The sequence below is a fragment of the Pelmatolapia mariae genome, linkage group LG10_11 (genome assembly GCF_036321145.2).
Source record: "Pelmatolapia mariae isolate MD_Pm_ZW linkage group LG10_11, Pm_UMD_F_2, whole genome shotgun sequence".
NCBI lineage: Eukaryota > Metazoa > Chordata > Actinopteri > Cichliformes > Cichlidae > Pelmatolapia > Pelmatolapia mariae.
The window spans coordinates 25,827,368-25,851,472 of NC_086236.1; the positions used below are offsets into that span (position 1 = coordinate 25,827,368).

The 24,105-nt window shown below is 39.6% G+C and overlaps 1 protein-coding gene across 1 annotated transcript in view; it reads right to left on the reverse strand.

Moving 5' to 3' along the window:
* Positions 1-24,105, reverse strand: part of LOC134635873 (roundabout homolog 1-like) — a 79,427-nt gene that overhangs the window by 38,670 nt on the left and 16,652 nt on the right. The window contains exon 2 of the mRNA XM_063485505.1: positions 18,314-18,640. Within this exon, the coding sequence (XP_063341575.1) occupies positions 18,314-18,640 (327 nt within the window). The remainder of the gene's footprint in view (positions 1-18,313; positions 18,641-24,105) is intronic.

Below are 24,105 nucleotides of genomic sequence, written 5' to 3' on the forward strand. Positions count from 1 at the left end.
AAGGCCTGGAAATTGCTGAGTGAGGCATCCACTTCCAGAGACAAGCAGCCTGCCAGTCTGTCTCGGTGACTCGGACCGGCTTGGCTCAGCCGAGAGGTGCCTCGTGTGACAAGATGTCCCCCTCTGCTATTAACCCTGCTGACACAAGCTTTCCTCTTACACAAATACCTACATCATCAGCTGCCAATCTGACTGTTCAATCTACAAACACTGGACTAGAATTAATGTTGCCGCCTCTATAGATGAGCTTGCTCCCTGTACGCAAACAAAATCATTTTGCAGCCCAAAAACGACGCCCTGGTCTCCTTCACTGATATCAACACACACGCTCACTAAAACTCTCCCTGCTGGTTTTGTCATATTACCTGACAGAACACCAGCAGATTTTTTTTTCTTTTTTTTGCTCAGTGCCAAGCAGTCACTGGTGTGAATGGCTGAGCCTCTGGATTTAATTAGTGCTGCGCCCATATGGATTAGCAAACAGACAGGCGCACACACAAGCTGAAAGTATGTCACATTCCCACCTGATCAGCTCTTAACATTGCCCTTGGTGGCATGCAAACACAGATGCACACATGAATACACACACCAGGGGGAAAGAAAGAGGGCGGGGCGGGCTGAGCTTTAGAATCTGGCGAATTCTTTGCTGTAAATTTAATTGGTTTTAGCAGCAGTGCAAAGAAAACGTTAAGGTTGGCTTGCTGCACCATGTGCACAGAGACAGCTGCTCTGATGGGTAGGAGGTAGGAGGGAGCAAAGTGAACATACTGCTAAATAGATTATTTTAAAAACCAGCCAGGTTGATAAACAACATACTGTCAGCCTGGCAACGCAGGGATGCAGATGGATGGAAGGACACGCAAACACACAGTACCATACTCTGCAAATATTCACTTTGCCTCTAATCCCATTGAAGCCTACGCAAAGGACAAATTTCTGTCTGGTGTTGTTAATCTCCTGGGGTAGTTAGAGTTGTTGGTCATTTCTGAATCATTCTCGATGTTTAGCCAAGACTCTTTTACTGGTATGTTACCAACCATTTGTTTCCTTATCCCACTCGCCATACAGGACAATTATAGAAAAGTAAGCAAAAGTAGCATGAGACTGAAATGATGTATACACAAGTTGTGATATTACAGATGTTTTTTCAGGTTATTCAATAATGATTATCTTACATAGTATATTTGGTATTTTCTGCACTTCTATGGCAGCTGTAAAACTTATGTCTCAAAAGCAGAAGATCACAAAATAAGATCTTTGGATGATATTTAAATATGACTACAACCCATTTTTTATAATGTGGTAATCATTTTTCTTTAAATACTGTAGCAGCACAAAAATCATTTTGATTACACAGTGAATTGTAGAAGGGCAAATGGCATCTATTCCGTTCCCACTCAAACCCTCAAGTGCTTTCTCTGCTTTGTAACTTGGGTAAGTGGGTATGATCTCACTAGTAAAATGAGTTTTTTGGGATGCTGAAAGCAGAGTTTAGTCAATGTGGTCACTAAGGACACAAGGCTCTGAGGCAGGGGATTGATTTTGCTCTGGTTCTGCAAAGTCATAAACAAGAACCATACAAAGAAGCAGAAAAGAGGTAGGCATTTCAGGCTGATAACTAAAGCAACGCCTAAGACCACCAGATCAATTATTCCCGATCTTTTCTTGCAAAACAACTGGAGATGAGAAAAAGACTGCTTCTTTTTTCTTTGTTTGGCGTTTCAATCTTAATATTTGGCCATGCTAACAAAACTGTTACAGAATGCTTGATAATTATTGTTCCAACCGATAAGGTTCAATCAATAGTTAGGCTTCTTGAAATATTTTCTCTTTTACTCTGATATAGCATTTGTGACTCTTTCAAGCTGTTTATAGCTCTTATTCAATAATCTAAAGGTAGGAAGGTTAACTGTACAAATCAGACTAACATTTAATAGTTTTTAATACTCAGTACACAACACTATGCGGCCTCCTTGCCAGGGACAATAGAATGTCTGCTTTGAATGAAAATGATGATTTTGTCTTGATTGCATATTCAAACAAGACAGAAACACCATTAAGCTCTGCTCCAGTACACTTCACCATCTGATCTGAGTGGAATATACTTGTACTATTGCACCAAACAGCTTATAGGCAATGGCCATTAGTCTAGTAAACCATTAACAGTGTTTCAGTGTACCTTACTAGAACTACTCAGTGAAGAAAAGAAAACAGATTTCCAGGTTTACTTGTAAAATTGTACACCACCATGCACAAGCGACACCTAATTTCTTTAAATGTTGCTAGAAAAATGGGAACCTGATGTCACAATTGATTAGCACAAACATACATGGAAAGACTAAAGCAGAGTTTAAAAATCAATATAAGCACATTTACTCTTCCGCGAAGCCTGAACTGTATTATCCAAGCTTTCTTAGTTTGAAGAAGTCTTAAGGAATAGTTCTCCAGGCTTCCTGAAGGACATTCAAAGTTCTTCTTTGGATGTTCACTGCCTTTTGTTTGATTCCATGTCAAGATAACACTGCTTCAATACAGGCCCCATTGTGTGTTTTCTACCAAGGTATACTTCTATTGAATTGACAGCTTGTTTGGCATCCGTGTTTTCCCGGTGGATCAAAAGGTGGATATTACAGTAGCATTCATAATTCCATCAATTTCCACAAGATCCCCAACATCACTTGCACAAACAAAGCCCCAAACCATCTTCCAGTGATGGCTGTAGACACTCACTATTGCACCTCTCTTGACCTACTTTGTACATGTTGATTGACGACTGGAATCAGAACTTTTAAACACGAATTCATCACCACATAAGACCTGTTGCCACTGATTTTCAGTCCAGTTCTTGTGTAATTTGGGATACCTCAGCCTTTCCTGCTCTTTCATGTCTTCATAAATGGCTTCTTGACAGCCACCCTTCCATTCGGAACATTTCTGATGAGGCCTCGGGCACTGTTGATAGTTTTTGTAAGACTTACCACTTCTTTTGGCCTCCACTTATCCAATTTCCTCACCCTGCACACTATCCTACTGAAAATTAGTGAAAAAGCAGTAGATATGCAAAGAAAAACTTCAGAGAGCCTTAGGAACTATTGCTCAAGACCACATTAAAAAAATCCAAGAAAGTCTGGCTCTGTAGAAGACAAAAAATGAGAGAAATGAGGAGTTGCTTCACTTTTGCACTGTATTGTAGTTTTCTCCAGTCCACTTTTTTTTTAAACAATTATTACATAAACAAAGGAAGTAAGGGGGGTACAGGAGATGACAGGATTGCTTAGACAAGTTAAGCTGTAGTGGTTTCCTTGACACTCTATTTATTACCTTAAGCCTAGAAGTCAAATCATGCACGTCTCCAAAAACAATAACCTGAATGGACAGTGTCATTTCCTCATTTCTGCACATCAGTGCCCACAATGTATGAGCCTAATCGAGTCATCAATGATATGTTACAGACTGAGAAAAAAGCTGTAATACGGTAATGAGGTTTGGTTATCCTTTACCCTTAAGGCTACTCAAACTGAAATGTGGTATTTAGTTTTAGCTGTGCAAATAATGAATAATACATAGCAATATATGCTACGTAATGTGATGGCGGTTAGAGCATTTTATGCAGCTAAGCTGTGTATGAATAATAGCATAATCTGCTGCAATTATGTATAGATAGCTTATAATTAGTTCATTGTAATCCCTCCAGCTGTCTGGCTCTAAGCAGACTCAGCACTGTCTGGATCCAAATAGGAAGAAATGTGAAAGAGAGCAGTTAGGGGTAGGGATAACCTTATTCTGGGAAGACACTTTTTGCATTGTGGACTAAAATTAAATAATGTCCTTCACAGTCTGTTGAGAGAGTCTTTTATGTCTCTATATGCAGCAGAGAGAAAAAAGTGACACAAAGAGGAGAGAATTAGCATTGAGACGAGGTCAGAGTAAAATATCATTCATGCTCCAGTCCCCCACTCCCACACACAATAAAGCACACCATTCCACGTCATACAAAGGCTTTTATTTTTTTAAATCTAGCCTTGGTTGATTTCCATTCTCTTAATTTCAATTCACTGTCTCATTTGGCAGCATGTGTCCAAATTAATTGGTTTGTTGTTGGACATACTGTTTTCTTCCGCTCTGCTTGACATAAATATGCAATTGCTTGGGGGTTCGAATAAAAAGTGGGAGGTCAACATACCTTTACGGTAGTCTTACAGTAATTTACAAGGCAAAGAACAGTGAGCCTTACTGGGACTGAAACCCTTGATTAGACCCAGTAGGTGTCTGTGGTGAAGGTAGCCCATGTTTAATAGCTTTCATTGAAGCGTACTGACTAACATGCATGGGCTGTTAAAGTCCTGGTGTTTTTGAGCTTGTCGCTCTGTTCAGAAACCAAATGGGAGTGACAAGGAGTACTATTGAACAGCAGACTGTGTATACTGTAAACAATGTACACCACATGTCCTGCTGTGTGTTCATGAGTGCGTACAGCATCTTCCACTTTACCTTCCCAAAAGCAATTCAGTACCAGAGTTACCAAGTGGCACTGTTGCTTTTAACTACATAAAGGTCTTCACACACAGGAATGAAACACAGATACCTATCACAATTATGCATTCCCGATAAAGGAAATGAATTGCAAAGAAAATGTTCAACCAAGCACATGCCTCTGACTTCAATAACCAACCTTGCCTACATTTGGTCTTTACAACAAACTGTTCTCAAACAAGTGCAGGGGATAACTGGCTGTGAGATTTCTGCTACAGCCCAGTGCAGTGGAGGGAAATACTGTATAATTCTTTGTTAGGCTCACAGCGCTGAAAATACTAGATAATGAAACCTCAAGAGCAACATATCTTTCTAGAACATTACTCATTGCACTGGTCCTATATTCTGTATTATCCAAAAAATCATTAACCACAGTTTTGGTCTGCTTCTTCTAAAACTCTGCTCTGTCCTGAAACTGTCCTGTTAAGGACACTAGCTCATGAACATTATAAATATACTTTTTCTTTTGTGTTGGTACTCTACAAACAGATTTCTTTTTTACATCATTAGGACAGATGAAAACATTTCAGAGATGAACATCTTAAAACAGTGAGGCATACATCTTTAACCTAATGTCTTGGTTGCAATGGGGAAAGCGGAAAAGCCGGGCATCCCTGTTCCCTGAAGTTTTCTCAAGCTCATCGCTGGGTATTCCCAAGCACTCCCATTCCAACTTGGAGATATAATCTCTCTACCAGATTCTCAGCCAATTTTGAGGTTTCATCCCAGCTGACCATGCCCAGTTTAGACCTTCAATTGGAGGCACCTAGAGGCAATCTAATCAGATGGCCAGAGCACCTTAACTCCCTTCTAATTTGGAGAAGCAGTGTCTGTACTTCTGTCACACCTTCGTATCACAGAGAGTGAGGCTCCCTGTTAAATCCAGAACTGAATTCAAAATCCTGCTCCTCACATACAAGGTCTTGAATAATCAGTCCCAATCTTATCTTAGTTAGGGCTGGATCAGGTGACCCTGAATCCTCCCTTAGTTATGTTGCAGTAGGCGTTGGGGTATTCCCATGGTGCATTGAGTATTTCTTCTTCAGTCACCTTTCTCACTCACTGTGTGTGTCTGCATTGAATCATACTTGTTATTAATCTCTGTCTCTCTTCCACAGCATCTTTTATCCTGTCTTCCTTTTCTCACTCCAGCCGGTCACAGCAGATTGCCGCCCCTCCCTGAGCCTGGTTCTGCCGGAGGTTTCTTCCTGTTAAAAGAAAGTTTTTCCCTCACTGTCGCCAAAGTGCTTGCTCATAGGGGGTCATATAATAGTTGGGTTTTTCTCTGTATGTTTTATTGTAGGGTCTACCTTACAATATAAAGCGCCTTGAGGTGTCTGTTGTTGTGATTTGGCGCTGTATAAATAATATTTGACTGAACTGAATCTTCTTCTACAATCTCAATCTTTCAGTTGTTACTTAAGTTCACACATGAAAGATGTATAATGTCAAAATGAATGGCAGCAAACCGACCACTGATCCAGACCGAGACAAGTACACAACATTTACAATTTCTCTTGAAGACACACAATTCAGTCATGGGTGTGAAATGTGGAGTGAACAGGCTTATCAAACAGATAGGATTTCATATGTATCTGTAAGCAAGCATCAGATATTCTCATCCCTTGCCCTCTACCCTATTTTTTTCTCCCTTTTCATTCCTCCCTAGTATCCAACACCACCTCCAACTCCCCCCATGGCAAAGCGAGGCAAGCAATAGTATCTGCTCTATTACAGTGCCTCTGGAGATATCTGCCTTCTCAGCATGCAGCAATGCTGGAGACGGAGAAACACATAAACACATATGGCGCACACACAGTGGAGACCTCGGGTCTGAGATAATCAATGCCAACAGAGCAGCACTGGCTAGAGAAGGCAGAGAGAGGCTGATTCAAGGCTGAGCTCTGTTCATATAAGAAAAAGCCAGCAAGGAGAGAAGGAATGATATCTGTAGTTCTGTCATTGTGAACAATTTAAAGCAATCAAAATTGTTGTTTTTATTGTATACAGACATTAAAAAAAATGTATTCCAACAATAAAAGAACACCACATGGCTTCAGCATCTATTTATAAATTGCACGAATGTGAGGAGATAAAAAAGGGCGACAGCAAGAGTGTAAGACATCAGACTGACAGCACTCCTGCATCACAGTCGCTGTCTCCGCACACGGTGTCAACAAACCTCAAGGAAAGCTGACAAGAGGTGCAGGTGTCCAATGGCTATTAGTCTAAAAACTTCCTCATCTGTCAGTGAAGGGAACCAGTTAGTGAAGCAGCTGTCAATTAAACAAGCACTCATCTTGAGAAGCCTCTCACACTCAAAGCAGAGAGTGGGTGAAAAAAGACATGCATGACAGGTGGTTGTATATGTTTTCTTGTCTCTCGACATTTCGGTTCAAGACCTTTAGCGAGACATTTTTCATGGCATATATGACATAGATTGGTTTGATGAAGGCCCATAAGGGGGGGGGGGGACGTACTGAAATGCCAACCCGGAGCAAAAACAGAAAAAGTGAATCTTGTTGTTCACAGGAGTCTCAGCAGGGATGTGGAGCTTTCCATTTTTTTTAAAATCTTGGACAATCAAGCAATGGTACTGAGAATGCAAAAAACGGACACGAAAAAAATTGTACATTTCAACATTTTCTATGTCAACGCACTATTTATCCACAGCACTAAATTAGATGAGGGAGATTTTGCCTCCCAGTACCTGATCAATCCAATTATCAGTCCAGCTATGAAACCTGGCTCAATTTGTTCACTCCAAATGAATTCAGTGGGCTTATAATTAACCAGCTCTGCTTGGAAGCCACTGGGATAAAATATAGGAATATGGAGCTTGGAAAAAAATTCTTATCAGCATGTGAATCTTTCATGAGAAGATGTAAAACCTGCCAGGAGGAGGTTTGCTTACAGTCAATATGAAATTCAGACACTCAGTTGTATCATGAGACCCATTCAGACTTGACATGCATGGTGAGATCTGAGAGAATACACATCTCACTGAAGTAGTAAAACTATCAAAAAGCACGAGCCAGCCGTCTCTATATCTTAACTCTCTAGGTTGACTTGATCTTGGTGGTATTATCTCCCTTGTCTCTCATATCAAGAATGTAGGTTAATAATATTTAACTATGATCTCACACTGAGAAACAAAGGAAACATATGCTCTTTTTTGTTGTATTTTCTCAGTGGAAAATTCAAATAAATTTGTGTAGGTATTGTTAAAAGCAAACAACATTAGCACATTAGGTTGTAAGAGCGTACCTGTCTGTCATTCATCTGCTACTATACATAATGCTGCTCTAGAAGATAGTGGTGCCATCAAGCAGAGATTTGAAAGCTTTTTTTTTCAACCTAGTCAGCGTGGACCAGATGTTGAAATTTCATGTTAGTACAAACAAAGCTTCTGTATTTAATACGATTTTTTTTTTCCTAAAAGTAGTAAATTTTACTATGAAATGCAATATTTAAAGTTTGATTAACAATGGTACTGTGCATATATATCAGTTTCCAGTGAAAATGCGTTCCTGTTACTGACCCACATGTGACGGCCTCTGCCCGACCCGCAACCTTTTTCTCTGCATGTGTTCCAGCGCCCTGGTGGGCGGGGCACAGCTTGTCAGCACCAACTGGGAACACCTGGGCCCTGTTTTCCCAGACCATAAAGCTGTGGTTGGCACTTCATTCTGCCTCTCACTCTCAACCCACCGTGTCATGCATTTATTTAGTTTTTCTTAAGGTGGTTGTTGCACTTACATGACCCATAGCCACCTTCACACTCATGTGGACTCATCTGGACCATTTTTTAAAACGAGATTGTTTTTTTTCCTTTGTGCTTTTTTACATTTATACATCTAGTTAACTCCCAGGCAAGATTGATGTAAGGGATATTTATGTCATTTTCCATTGTTTGACAGATTACAGCTATCATTTGTTCATTACTCTGACCTCATCATTTCAAGAAAGCCACACTACATTACTAAGGGGACTAGTGCTAGAGTCATACATTACATAGACCGTTCTAACAGGATTCATTAATGTTTTTTTTCTCAGAAGCTGATCAATTAATATAAACTCTACATGCATAAAATAAGCTCTAAAAAGTCCCCTTATCATCCTTAACTTTGAAAACAAGTGACTATGATGGAATATCATCTGACAGATCAGCTGTAAATGTCATTTTGCCTCAGTAGCAAAACATGAAGCAGAAATGGAGGCAAATGTTTATTAGTACAATGCAAATATTTAAATTGGATATCACACCCTGAAAACATGTTACCGCAAGAAAATAACAAAGCACTACAACAATACAAGAGACATTATAATAAACTCCACCAAAAAGTAATATTGGTGCATGACAGTATTTTTCTTATGGTTGACTGTGGTAAATTGCCAGTAGATTGCTGTTTTGAAAATGACTTGAATTCTGACATGTTTTGCATATCTCATTAAATAGTGTGTGTGTGTGTGTGTGGGGGGGGGGGGGTTATGCCCTGAATGTAGCATAAAAAATATAAAAATTGTTGACTATAGGCACATTACCTGCTTTTAATGTGTGTGTGTGTGTGTGTGTGTGTGTGTGGAGGGGCATTAATATTTGTATAAATTAATACACAGTCACAGTGCCAAAGGCCATATCACTCAGAATATCCTTTTAATTATTTCCAGTTCCTCCTCAGTGTGTCTTACTTTTCATTTACAACTCAGCTTTATCCTCTCCTTAAGCTTCCAGAGTTCCTTCTAATATGTTGTCTGCATTTGTGCCTCTTTGTTATATTTCTGTGATAGCCTTGGGAATTCTGGGAGAACCAGTAAAGCAAATACTCCACGGAGAAAAACACAGATTGAGAGAGGATGGCCAAACAGAGCAGGGATCTATTGGCAGATGGAAATTGCATTATGAAATGTCTTTTCATATTCCGTATCATTTCAAGATAAAATACTGCCATACATTTGAGAGAATCAATGGGATAGAAAGCCTACTTGTAAGCATATACTGCAATTGTGTTTGCAGACACTTGTACCTGACTGCTAGGTTGTAGTAGATTGGAGAAGGCTTTCATTCAATTGTCTGTCTCGCACAACATGACACAGACCCTGAAATTGGCCTTGATGACAGAGAAGAATTTATTTTGTGGGTGAGGGTGGAAGAACCCAGCCAAGAAAACAAAGGCTGTGAATTTTAGTTTCTACTACAGCTACACTGGCAACTAATTGGAAAAATGATTGAACTTGCATATTTGAAACAATATCATAAAATGTAAAAAGGTAAAAAGAAAAATTGTCTGTTATTATTCAATTATGTTTTAGGGATTGGAAACATTGACAATGACAACAATGTTTCGCTTTTTTTTATGTGCTACAATATTAATGTTAAAAAAACAACTGTGTATTTTAAGGATAGCAGAGCATCAACATGAAAACACACAGGCACACCTTTGTTTTACCATCTCCCTCACACACATGCATACAGTTTGTACAGTAGTAGGTATGGCAATTTTACAATGGAGGACACATTAACGGTCATCAAAGCTTCTCAGCAAACAGCAGCTCCTTCGCAAACATGTCGGCAAGTATTCCCTCAGGAGCGAGGTAGCGATGCTCCAGAAGGAGGAGAAGCAGGAAGAAAATGGCAGAAAATAGGGGATGCAGAACTGACAGCCAGGCAGGCACAGGAATGTGGTGCCTTGGAACTGTTCATCTCATTATTCCCCTTTCCAGGGAGAACCCACCACACCCCTACAACCCCCCCTACACCCACTCCCACTCTTTTTTTCCCCCCATTTTTGCTGCATGTTATAAATTACCACATCTGCAGCCTATTAGAGAAGATACCAGAATCTTTGGTTGTGGTGGGTAAGCAGTAGGAACAACACTGCATACACAGTCAATTACACTGCTGCTGCACTAGCAACTGCTCACATCTCTGATTCCAAGTGTCTCTCAGTGCTTTTATGTAGTGTGAGTTCTGTGAAAATACTCTGCTGAGATATTCTCAGTTTCTCGTATTATTTCTCCATTAGTGTTGTCTGATTAAATGTGCTTGTTACTCCAAAAAGTGACAGCATTATGTTACTTAAATAAAAATGTTCATTTGCTGAACAAAGTAGTTTTTTACACTACTTGTTGCATTACTTTTGTATTACCCAGCAACATGCACTCACTGCCACATAATAACCTGTAAAATCTGTAAAATTTAAACATTACAAATCAAGTATTACTGATTGTACATTAAAGAGGTAAGTATGTTGTCTTTCCACATACTTGGTACGGGTTTATGTCTTAGCAGCAGTGGCTAGTTTGCACTTTAACATCACATTCTTATCCTTTTCAATAAAACTGAAATTTCTATCACATAAGTTCATTTTTCCCACTGGTATAAATATGTTCCCCAGCACACTTTTGCCATTCCTCTACACAATCTCAAGTTGGGTGATCCCAGGACAAAGCCACAGGAGATGGGTGTGTTGATTTTTTTTATATGTAACTATGTTAATATATTAGTACAATAATGCATTACATGACTGTGTTCAACAAAAATGTAATGGGATCATGGTAACACTCTAATTTGAATCACATTAAAGTCAACACTGATCATCGGCCACATTATAGCACATTTTTTTATAGTGTGCTTCAGTAATGATGTTTAAAATATAACATTTATTCAGTATTTGTTTCAAACTATATGTAATTTACTTTATAGTAAGACCAGCCCAGTTTACTGTGGCGAAAGTGATATTTATTTTCATCACCTAAATAAATAGCTGCAAATGTATTTAGCCAATTCTGATTTTATGAATTTACCAAACATATGAATTCAGAATCTTTTATCTTGGCAACAAAGACCTAAGAAAATAATTACATAATTAATGTAATATTCTGAAATGGTATAAACTAGCTTAATCATCTTAAATCACTGTGTTTGATTGTGCAAAAACTAATTAATGTTTCCTATTTCAGATGAGCAATGATGGCTATAATACCAGAGAAGCTACGTGCCTTTGAAGCAGATACAAAAGCAAAAGCTAAGCATTTTACTCTAATGGCGTCCCAATTTTACTTTGTTAAGCAAAACGCGAACGGCGCTGAAAGGATCTGTTTTTCTAAACTGTATCGCTTCAAAGACGGTTAATAACAAACAATAAACGCTGAGATGAATTTCCCAGCAATTTGGCTGTCTGGTGTTTATTCAAAACATATAAGATTTGATTGTGTTTGGCAGGAATAAAATAAAAATGCCCGCCTCTAGTAGATCGCATTAGAATTTTGATGTGCTTAATGATAGTCCAAAAAGTTGGCATTTAATTCACAAACACTAACAAACAATCATCAAACCACAATTACGCAGCCTGCCATCTGGGAGAGTGTTCATTTTTCATTTTCATGGCCTGAAGGGACTGTCAGAGTTGTGCATAGAGTTATTTCTTTATTTATTTCAACACAACAACACCCAACTTTCAGCAGCTGATACGATGAGACACAAAGTGAAAAAAAGGCAAAACGTTTGGCACCTGAGGGTGTTAGCATTAACCCTGAGCACACATAAGACTGGTGGGTGCTGGTGACTGTGGTGTGACAGATAGAGGATGGATAATGCTAATATCTTAGCAAGTGCACAGACATCACTCTTCTGTTGGTGACAGCGGGATTACTACGCCACGCTGTAAGCACTTAATATTTTCACAGTGACAGTTTCACAAGCAAAATGGCACAGCAGACGTATCATAATTTATGTCCGTAAATGGTTTGTCAGAAGTTTTTACTTGATGATGGGGGTTTTGTTATTAATTGATTCACTTATTAGATGCACTGCTACAGTTAAGCATGTTAATGCTGCTTATTGTTTCTTGTGCAAAGTTACAAATCAGCAAAGGGGTGAGCATAAAAGGCATATGACATCAGAGCAACCTGACACAACGAGCGTAGGGTTTTATTGGAAATAGATAAAATCAGGTTGTATTACTGCTCTAAGGATGCAACAAAATCCAACCACCAAGAAAGTTCTTTGTTTAGAGCGTGAAAGGCGAGGGGAGGATTTATTGTCAGGGGAAATGGGACAAGCCAAACAGTATCTAACAGGCAACAATTAGAGCAGAATACATTAATTAAATGCAAAATGCTGCCTAGCATGATTTAATGGGCGGAGAAGAAATGAAGAGATGCAAGGCAAACGAGGGAGAGATGCCCTAATATATATTTTATGCCACTCATATATGGGCACACAGAAGCAAACTCTACACAAAAATCATTCAAAAATCATAACCTCATGACTACAATACACAATATGCCATGTAAAACTGGGTTCCTACAGTGAATCTAAATGACATATGTGTGATCATATATAAAAGTAGATTCATCAGTTTTGTTTTTTCTTACTGCTGGTTTAAACACACACACATGCATACACAGAGACACACACACAAAAACACACATACACACAATATTCTTTTGTTTAGAGAAACTATATGGAAAGCAAGATGGTTGCAATTACTGTTGTCATTCAGTAATCACCCAGAGTGTAAAAATGTGAAGGTCAGTCTTTTCCTCTATCATGACGCTCCAACTGTTGTTTCGGTTAGCATGCATACATATACAGCCCAATTCTCATAAAATATACACACAGACACAGACTAAGGGCTAGCTTTTGCGTTATGATTATATGGCCACACACCCAGGAGCCATATGGTCTTTGTCAGAGGCTCTTGAGTACTTTACTTCCCTTCTCCTTTCACCAAGCCTTTGCAAGCCAAACAAAGTCTTTCCCTACGTCCTGACAGTCTGGTACAAACTTGGCTCTTGGAAAGGCTCAGCTGAGGGGAATACAGCAACTAAAACTGTTTAGACAATACTTGAAGAGCACTCGCCCCCAGTCTCCAGACTGTAAACACAAACCAGCTGTCCCTGGAGTGTGATACTTATTCACTGACTGATCTAACCATAGGCCAACAGGGAGGGAATAAGGGAGCGGAACACAGGATCAGGAACAAGAGGATAGCACAGCTTCCACAGACTGTCACAGGCAATTAGAAATAAATACTGATATGTGGCTCTGTGGCTGTGAATTGAAGACCATTCGCAATGTGTCGGTGGTTGTCTATAAAACAACATCGCTTCCCGTCCATATGGAGCGAAAATGACAGCGTTCCTGTGATATACCACTCTACTGCCACTTAGAGTCTCTTACTCCATTTATCCAGAGCGACTGGAGACAGGATGTTGTCAGCGGCAGTGACAGCCATCTGAAGTAAAGAGACATCATTTAAGGGATAGGGGCAGTCAGAGGGGGACAAGCACTCTAAGAAGCCACCTCTCTGTCTTTGCTGCCTTGTGTATCTCCTGAACCTGCTCAGTTTTAGCACAAGATTTCAACCACAGAGAAAAGACAGGGTCCCATCACAAGCTGGCAGTCTGACAGGTTGACTGAGGTAAGCATATCTCATTGTCCACGTCAAAGAGAATAATACAGTGGACATGTCTATTAATGTAACGCATTTGTGTAATTACTACTTCATATGGCTTCCACTGACTTCCCAGCTACAACTACAGCTCTCTAGAGTCTGGCCACAAGCCAACAGTGGCTCAGTAATATTTTGTGTGGCCCAGCAACCCTTCCATTCATCTGCAATTTATGTCACACTATAATAATTATCAGTGACTGAGACCAAAAGGATATTCTACTCAGTTTCAGCTTCTTTGGTATAACTGTCACAGTAGACTACACCTAGCTAATACCACCATTTGGGTCCAATTTATATTGAGAATTAAAGCAGATTTTCACATCCAGTATTATATTATAATATTATATTAGTGATATTATGCATACTTATTACATATTTACTACAGTTTTCCATAGTCTGTCTTTCTAACAAAAAGAGAGTACATTACAATATTGAGTGTGTCCTATCAGTAGGTGTTAATTAATATATTAATATAAAAAGAACAAGATAAAATATTAACAATAATAGCTCCAAAATAGTTTCTAGAGTTACAGCATACTGGAAAAAAAGGGTTATGAAATGCTCCCTAATTTCAGCTCGTAAGCTTCCTGTAAACTGTCAAGTTATGACAAGTGGTATGCTTCAATATAGACTCATGAAGTCAAAATAACAGGGTTGCAACATCTGCTGGTGAGCAGGGGACACATGGTTCTGTAGAGCACATCTGTTAATAGTATGAATAATGTATTAGTTCATATACCAATAAATTGTATATACAAACAGAGAAATCTTGTGGGACGCTCTAATTGCATGACGAGTCTCGGTTCTGTATGGATGTCTTTCCCTGTGGCTCATTACTTCATCACTGCAGTGTTGCTGCTTAACCTTCAGCCCTGCAATGAGCCTCACTTTCCTCTAGCAAATGACAATGTCCAATTTCATTAAGAATAACATTTATTTCTCTCTCTTACTGAACCTAAAACTGTTATACTACCCAATAACCTTTGGAGTACACAAGCTGTGACTTTGCCTTCACCTCAATAAAGCTCTCCATGATTGAATCAAGTGGCTGAGGTCAACAGGACATATGTTCATTTCCCAGGGTCCGCTAGGGTCCCTGCGGGCAGGAAAAAATATGCTGAGTGTCTTCAGTGACATTTATTGGATAGGAACTAAGTTAGATTTTTCCCCTTTTTTTCTAATTTCATCTCTTTCACTTTTAGAGAGGATTCCTCTACACAGTGCGTGCACGAGAGTGTGTATGCCTGTGCTCATGCATGTGCGGATGTTGTGCATGCTTACAAAGTATTTCAACCCCGTGGTCATGCTTCAGGCACCAGCACATAGTACATCTGTCACTGTCTCTACAACTTCACCTCAATTTTCTGCAAACAAGTTCCACTTCTGTGCCTTGAAGGACAGATACTTCTTCCTACGTGTCTTCTGTTCCAGTCTGTCTCTGTCACTCCTTTCCTGCTCCCATCACTTTACATCTGTCAGCCTCCAACAGCCTTTTGTCAGCCATCTCAAAGCTTTTCATCATCTTTCCCCGATGTTAGTTAAATTGTAACAGCAGCAGAAATGGTTTTAATACAGTAAATTCACTTGGAATTGAGTTGAGGTTTTAGTAAGTTATTATTTCCCACTGTAGCGCTCACATTTTCTTTGTCGATAAGAGATGAAAACAGCTAATTCTCTCTGTGGGATTCTTGTCAGTGTACTCCAGCAATCTCCAATCACAGTACAAAAACATATTCAAAAAACATATATTATATAAAGTGGCAGCATAATAATGACAGCCATCTTAATTGACTGTGACCTCTTTAATGATTTGGGGGGACATTAGTAAAAAAGAACATTATATTATATGTTATAGCAAATGACTATTGTCATGTGTTCATAAAGAAAAGCCTAATTTGACCCAAGTTAATTTTTGATGCAAAGTGCATGCCATCATGTGAGTGCCATCAAGTCCTCCCAGGTGTGGGACATATATATGGCTACCTGTAAATACTTAAATAAATATGCTGCAATCTCATTCGCATATTGTGTTGTATGCATGAATCCATGCTGTACTGATGCCCTTCACCACCTGCTTCATTCTTCCAGCTAATGTGTTTATTCTCAATAGGTTTTCTTTTATTATATCATTTTTTTTTCTTTTTAACCAGCACAGTTTGTGTCTCACTAGACAGACTGCAGATAGCAAACACAATGCACAGTGGTGTGAACGTTTACTGTATCTAACTATAATTTTGTGTGTGCACTTGCTCTGTTAGCAGGGTAAGGAGATTTCTGCACATGCTAGTGAATGAACCCCATTGTCTTTTTTTTTTTAATGAAAGACCTTGTTTATTTAAACTAGACAATGTTAAACCACTTCCTGCACATATTACAGCATCCAGGCAGTAAAAGTGCCTGTCACCTGACCTACCACCCACAGAAAACATTTAGGCCCCTGATAAACAAAGAAAACTTATAAAGGATGCCCTCAGTGGCCGAGCAGATAAAAGCCTTCATCAAGCAAGACTGAGAAAACATTTTTCTTACAAACAATGACAAGTGACCATCGTAGTTGCTGAGCACTTACACAGTGTTGCTGGCTTCAAATTCAAACATTTGATGTTGAAACTGTGCATACAGTATTTTAATTAAATACAGCATTGAAAAAATTTTCCAATCGCTGCATTTCATTTTTAACTGCATCTCGCAGAGCACCGCAACTTTTTAGAAACAGCTGAATTTTAAAGAGAAACTGTAACACATCCACTGCCACCTTTTTGAAAATATCTCCTTCAAACAAAGCAACCCTACACCGTTACTATTACCCTAAAGAGGCTAAACAAATTACTTCACACACTTTTGACAGAGTAAGGTCAGTCCCCTTTTTAACACTCCCCAGCTCCTCACCTCTCTCTTCTAAACACCTTAACTCAGCAGCATTTGCCAGAGGGCATTTTGTTTTACCATGTAGCCCCAGGGTGACCCATGAATCCGTGTGACCTCTGAAGGATAAAGCAGGGAGACATAATTCATCCAGGCAGCTTCAACAAGTCCTCTCTGTGTTCCCCCTCGACCTTAAAACCTGGCAGTAAATTTAGTGAGCTACAAGTAATAAACTCTCTCCCTGGAGGGCTGAGCTTCTCAAGGTAGGAGCGCTGATCTAGCACTACCATGATAGCATTTGACCAACTCTTTCATTATAATTCAAAAGGTGATCCAGATACTGGAGGGGTATTATTATTCGAAAACCTTGATGTCTGCCCATGAGATTGAGTCTGGGTAGCGCACTGCAAAGCTGACGCAGCTGAGCAGAACTGGGGATTGACAGTAAAAGATGGGGAGCTCTGAAGTGTGTGAGGGCACGGTCGTGGTTATTAACCCTTGTCACCAGCACTTTCAGGCCATTATTTACTCTTGTTTCATTCACACTAATCCTGGTATTTCTTACAAAAACTGCCTAAAAGACTGTCAGTCTATGTGCACATACCCTGTTCTGACGCTCGCAAGTCCTGACCTTTTGCTCTTTGGCCTCTTCTCCTTCAGATGGTCCATTCCAACAGTCAAGATAACACATAAACACACACGTATGATTGGTTGCATGCAAGCAGATGGATTCCTGCCTGTGACATAGTGCAGTAAAGGGACTGTTTAACTGGCAATTCCCCATGCTTGCTGTTTCCAGGGCCATGATTCAGCAAGTTGAGGTTGTCACCTGTTGGGAACACACAGCTGACACCTGTCTGAATTTCCTTTATGGTCTCTCAACAACAAGCTAGTTAGGAATGAAAGTTACAAAATAAAAAGAAGATTGGAACTGCATGATGCTTTTCATGTATAATCAGATACATGAAAGTGGTTAAGTTGGAAGGTGCCAAAAAAAACCCCAAAACTTAAATAAACACTCATTTTAGTACAAATAATTGAATAACTTTAATCATGTAGATTATCGTAAGGTTATATGGAGGAAATAGTGAGCAAATGAGAAGAAGCTACTTGCTTTCTTTTAAAGTAGATATTAAATTTGCTGCTATCACCGTCTTCGGAAAATTTAATTAAAATTTTTATAAAAGCTTAAGTGATTAAAATCTGGTCGTGTGGGTAATGGACCTGGGTATTAGATGGAACTTTTGAATTCTTGATCAAACACTTACAGATATGAGACATACTTTGGTGTTGTTTGACTGCTTCCATTGATCCTGTTTGTAAGATGCAGTGTCTGATATATAAAACCCTCCTGGTGTTTTGCATCTTTTTTCTTTAATGGCACTGCCAACATGAAGACACCAACAACAAAAAAACCCAACAAAAAAAACCCACACAAATTAAAAGGAACTTACTGGCTACTTCCAGAGAAGCATTGTGACTGATCGCCTGGCCCAGATAGTTTCGGGCCACACACACGTAGCTGCCATCGTCTGGCTTGCTCCGTCGTCCATGGACGATACGCAGGAAGAAGAGGGACCCACTGGGAAGCAGCATACGGTGGGAACGGGGATTTTCCCGATCCGTCTCAACACGCTCCCCATCTTTGTACCATTCCACCGTAGGCGGCGGACGGCCCTCTGCCTTACAGTTCAGAGTGGCTGGCTCCCCTTTGGACACAATGAGGTCAGAAGGGTGTTCCACAATGCGGGGAGGGAAGTCTTCCTGGCGAAGACGAGACCCTAGAGCGGAAGAATGGCACAAGATTTCAGGTATAGCATTTATTAGAAATTAAGCTACATGCAGATACATGTTAGCCGAACACAAAAACACCCCAACAACGAGCCACAGTGAAATATAACAGATAATCCTTCCACTCAATAAAGAGTGGTGGTAATCAAAACAGCAGCAGTTCTAAAGGAATTAGACATGGTACATTATTATTGATGTGTAAGTGCCTTCATTTAGCAATAATCCAGTCTGACAGTGTAATTACCACACAAACACATCCCCTCTCATACTACACATCCCGCCCCATAATATGTTTTGTTCTTGTTTAGTAGTTTGGAACCCCACGAGGCAGTGTAAATTAAAAAGAAAAGAAAAAGATGATGACACGCAAAATCCTCAGGAAGTAATATCTTTGAAAGCATGTCTAGCCTTCAAATGTGTATTTATAAGACGTAAGTATTCATAGCTTTTAAGAAAATCTTTTAAGCTGAACTATAATAGGATTACGGCATTATCTGTGGTCCCACTGAACACTGGCATGTAGATTTTTGCGTTTATTGTGCTCATTTAAATATTTAGACTATTTAACTGTAGTAAGACTGCACTTCAGTTAAAACTGAAAGTGGCTGAAAGATCTCCAATAAGTATACTTTATAAATGACCCAGGAAATTTATAGTTTCCAAAATATTTTTGTGTTACCTCTATGGAGCTTCTGTGGTATTTTTTGCAGCTGCCTGTTCTGAATGCCTGTCCTCAGGATAAACCATCACTTTCTCCCCAACCTATTCAGTTGCATATATATTTTTACACACATTTATTTATGATACGTGTTTATAGCTGAAGCCAATTTCGCCATCGCCTCAGAAATTGTTAAACAAACCAAGATGAAATGAAAAATCTGCAGCCACACCTACACAAAACGCCCACAAAATCACCTCTAATCCATGAAATACTGTGGAGATGTCAGTCATACTGGTCTTTAAAAGAAACCGTGCAAGAATGAGTCCCAGTGAGGCAGAGGACAAAGAAAACCTCCCTAATGAGAGAGCCAGGTACACAACTCCAATGCCTCTGTACATCTTACATTCTATTCATCTCTTTCCAACCCCCATCACACTGAAGCACACACACTAGCACACTACCAACAGCTCTGCAAACAGACCATTACTCATTTTCTGTCCTCCGTCCCTCCTGTATTTTCTGAATCTTGGGTGGATTCTGCAAGACTGCCACAGGTGTTATTGTTTTCCAGAATTAGTTTAGATTACCTGTAACCCTAACACAAAATGCACAACTAGGTGTGTGCAAAGGTGGTAGCATCGCGCAATAGAAGAGGGAGGACATAAATGGCCATTTTGCAACTGCTGTTTACCCGTTCTATGACTGTGGAAACACTTCTGTTCTTTCCTGCTGTTTCTAACAGTACTTTATACAGCCTTCAGTCGGTCTTGCATTAATGTACCAATGGCCCTGTAAAGCTGATAATCACACTGTGCCAGAGAGTGATGAGCTCCTACACTCCCGCTGCAACCAATAAATCCCACACAGACAAGTGTTTACTCAGATAGATAACACCTTGTGAAATGGGTGAGAATGTGATCTACTGGGTAGTGTGGTGCAGTTCTGGTGTTTGTATAAAACTGAATTTTCTCAGGAAGAAAAGAAAATAGTACATAGAATACAACCCCCTACCACACAGTACACAAACTGATAAGAACAAAAAGGTGAGGAGTGTGCAGGCTTATCATTAAAACTGAAAGATATGCTGGAATTTGTATGTTTTGCATCCACAATACTCCATAATTCATGGACAGTAGCCGTTTGACTAAATGGATGAAGACAGCTGAGATAAGTCCTCCCACTCCATGAATTTTACATTTTTTTATTACCTTTCACCAAATTATTTCCTTTGTCTACTGGTCATTTTTTTCTGTCAAATGATTGATCTAACTAATAGGCTACGTGTTAATGAATGCAAAATTTGGCAAAAGTTGATTCCTACATAAAACAGATAATTACACATGTAAAGAAAAAATTATCCTCAGAATCAAGCAGGAGCTCCACAGCAGTTTCTTATTTAACAAGAACACCTTGGCATGGCGGAAAAGTAGCCTGAAGGCATGTAGCAATGATACAAATCTGTTTAAACAGATGCCTGAAAATGAATGCGCTGAATTTTTAAGCATGGAGCATTATTTTGGCCATCTGAGTGGGCTTTTACTGCAAGCTGCCAATCACATGGAGAGATACAGAGGGAGACATTACTCAAAATGCAGTCTTAAAACTATTGCTTCTGTGTCTGAAAATGATGTCTCACTTTCAGTATCTTTTTAAAAAGCTCCTGTTGTCCTAAACAGATCAGTGCACGCAACACAGAGCTAAAGTCCAGTTATCTCTTGGAAAAGGTATAACAGACAGCCAATAGCTAAGTCACGCTAGAATGACAATAGTACAGCAACCCTCTTTGCAACTAGGAAATATTGGTGGTTTTTCAGTGATTGCACTCAGTGACGAATTATAAGTAGCTGCAGTGACCAACTGGTCACCAAAAGGTCAAGCCTCCAGGCAATCACTTTCAATTGCAAGGTGACTGCACAGGTCATCTGGTGGGAGGCAACTCGTCTCCAGAAAGTTGTTTTTGGGCTCAGACTAACTGCGATCAGATTGTCAAAGGTTTACAAATAACAGCCGTCTAATTTTTAAATGCACACAGATGCAGACAAGATGTTGCAATCAACCTGAGTCCGTCTGAACTTATGAGTAAAACTTGTCTGTGACATGTCTCTTTGCAGTATGGGGCTCAACCTGTTGCCAACTGGTTGTATTCTGGTTATATTCCTGTATAAAAGCAATGTTGCTTACCTACTGTCATTTTGCAGTTAAATCGCCATCCTTCAGCACCAAAGTCACTTTGAAGATGGCACTAATTGCAAGTGGCCTGGTCAAATAACTATTTCAGAGACAAGGAGATTGCAGGTTCACTGCATGCAATTGCAGTAACTCACTAATGTGCTGTGGTCTTCGACTACTGTTTTCCCTAGTACGACTGTAGCACAAACTGGAAGCCTTGAAACACTGACTGTAGACTGACTGAGTCTAAATGATCAGAGGGCTTTCACAAGGTTCACAGTACAGTCACATGCAATCAGTAGTGATCAAATTAGAATCAACTGGAAATTTTTTCCCCACCAAGGGACCATTTGGAGCCACTGTACAAGTTACAAAACCCATTTAACTATCCTTTTTTTTCTTTTGCAGCTGGGATTTCTGCCTACAAAATGATGGTTACAATGTTGAAGCAATGCTAGTTAGTCTCCAACACTTGTGGTGTTTTGAGCAGTTGCTTGGTAATGATATATATGATACTACGTTTATATGTTGGCCATGACAATGTTAATATTGCATTGTTTATCGGTGGTAAAACATTTGTTGTTAATGGGAATTTCTGTTTTATGTAACTTTTGTGTGTGTGTGAAGATGGCCATTTTCACTTGTACTATCCCAAATAAACTGCATTTAATTGCCAGCTTGACCCCATTCAATCACAAACCCTCCATCTTATATATGAGGGAATATTAGGGCAACATTAAGAAAACAAAAACCTTTTTGAGAATAAAGTCAGAATTTCCAGATTAAAGTCGAAATTCCGCAGTAATATTGCTTTGGTTTTTTTTGGTTTAACACCTTACCATTCTGAGCATCTTAGATGAGCATGTACATGTTAACATTTTAAGGTTTATTTATGCATTTTTACATACAGAGTCCCCTTGAGGAGCTTTATATTGTAAGGTAAAGGACCAACAATAATACAATATAATAATTTAAAGCGGTGGTTGATGGAAGTAAGAACTGGATCTGATGTACTTGATTAAATGTAGGGGAATCAGTAAGCTTCTGAGGATTCATCCTCTGGGCACCATTAACATTTGCACTTAAGATGTGCACTGAAATTGTTAGAGCTCCGAGGGAGGAAAAAAAGTAAATTGGGTAAGTAACTCTCCAGTAGCACAGCCTGTGAAGGTAGCAGCAGAGAGCAGCGTCTCTAATGCATCATTCTGATCCCAAAATTGAACCAGAAAACAATGCTGCTTGAATGAAGAAGATGCTTAAAAAACTCTGAATCATATAGAAAAAAGATATTTAGCAATCTTAACCACTACAAAGAAAAGCAAAACACATTCTGCAGCTTTTCAAACCAAATATTTAAAAAAAGAAAAGGCAATCCCACCAATACTGCTGTGGGCAAAAACTGTAAATATTTAATCTGAGTGCAATTTTACACACTGTCTAGACATTTAAACCAGTATCAGAACAATACAAACAAGGCAGCCAGTGTGGCCTTCGGTCCCTGCTCACAACACACATGCTGTTTTCCTTGTTCTTAATTGTGTTGGGCTGATGCCTAGGGGTCCACAGAAGTCCCTGAGCTCCTTGGCATTACTGAAAGGCAATATCAGCCTGCCACAAGTGGCCCCCAAAAAGACCAGGCTTTATCTGCAAAGGGCCAGCAGCCAGCAGACAATCAGTATGCAAAAACATGCACAAAGGTGCACAATGGAGTGCACACGCACACAACAAAGGTCATTTGTAGCACCTATGAACCTAAAAATCTTTTTTTCCCTTCTTTTTTTTAGTTAGTCGTTCCTGAGGCAGTGCTGTTGTCTTGTACGGATGTCTGTGTAGTTTTGTTTCAGACAGTGAAGAAAAGAGGTGAATAGTGCATCTCTCTGGAGAATCAAATGCAGTAGAAAGTCAAGCTATATTTGGATAACAAGGCTGGTATTTTGTATGCCATTCAAATTCTGAATATGTAAAGGAGAAAAGAATGCAAGGGGGGATATATAATAGGAGGAAAAAAGATGTAATAATAAGGGAAGAGGGGCCTTTAAAATAACAAATCATAAGCACCGAGATTGTAATAACACAATGGGAATGTAATTTAGCACAATGTTGGTGGTCTTAGGTAGCCCACCCCAGTGTCATCTACTGTAGAATAATGTATGGATTTATGGCGCATGAAAGGGGTGTATGACAGTTTGGAAACAAGTCAAAGAAACATTGCAAGAAAATATCAAATAGCAGAACCAAATGAGCACACATGCTAACACACATTTCTGGACCCTAGTCTTGGGTTACAGTTTTCACCTCTGGTTCACATTCAGTCTCAAAATCTTGTTCTTCAGTCTTAAGATACGCTTCTTAGACAAAGTGCATAATTGTCTCTTTGTGGTTTGTCCAAACAAGCAAGTACAAGAAAAGCACCAAGTGTAGGATGCTGGAGACTTAGCGGCTTCCTCCTACCTTGTTGCTGGCAGCTGTATTACACGATCATACAGCTGCCAGCAGCAGCAAGAGTAACGCTGACGCCAAGACTACCAGAGTCTCTTGTGGTGGTAAATCTCTACCTGCAGTACAATGGGATTACCTGTGCTTGAACGGCAATGCCATTTTGGAAAAGCAGGACTCAGAGACAGC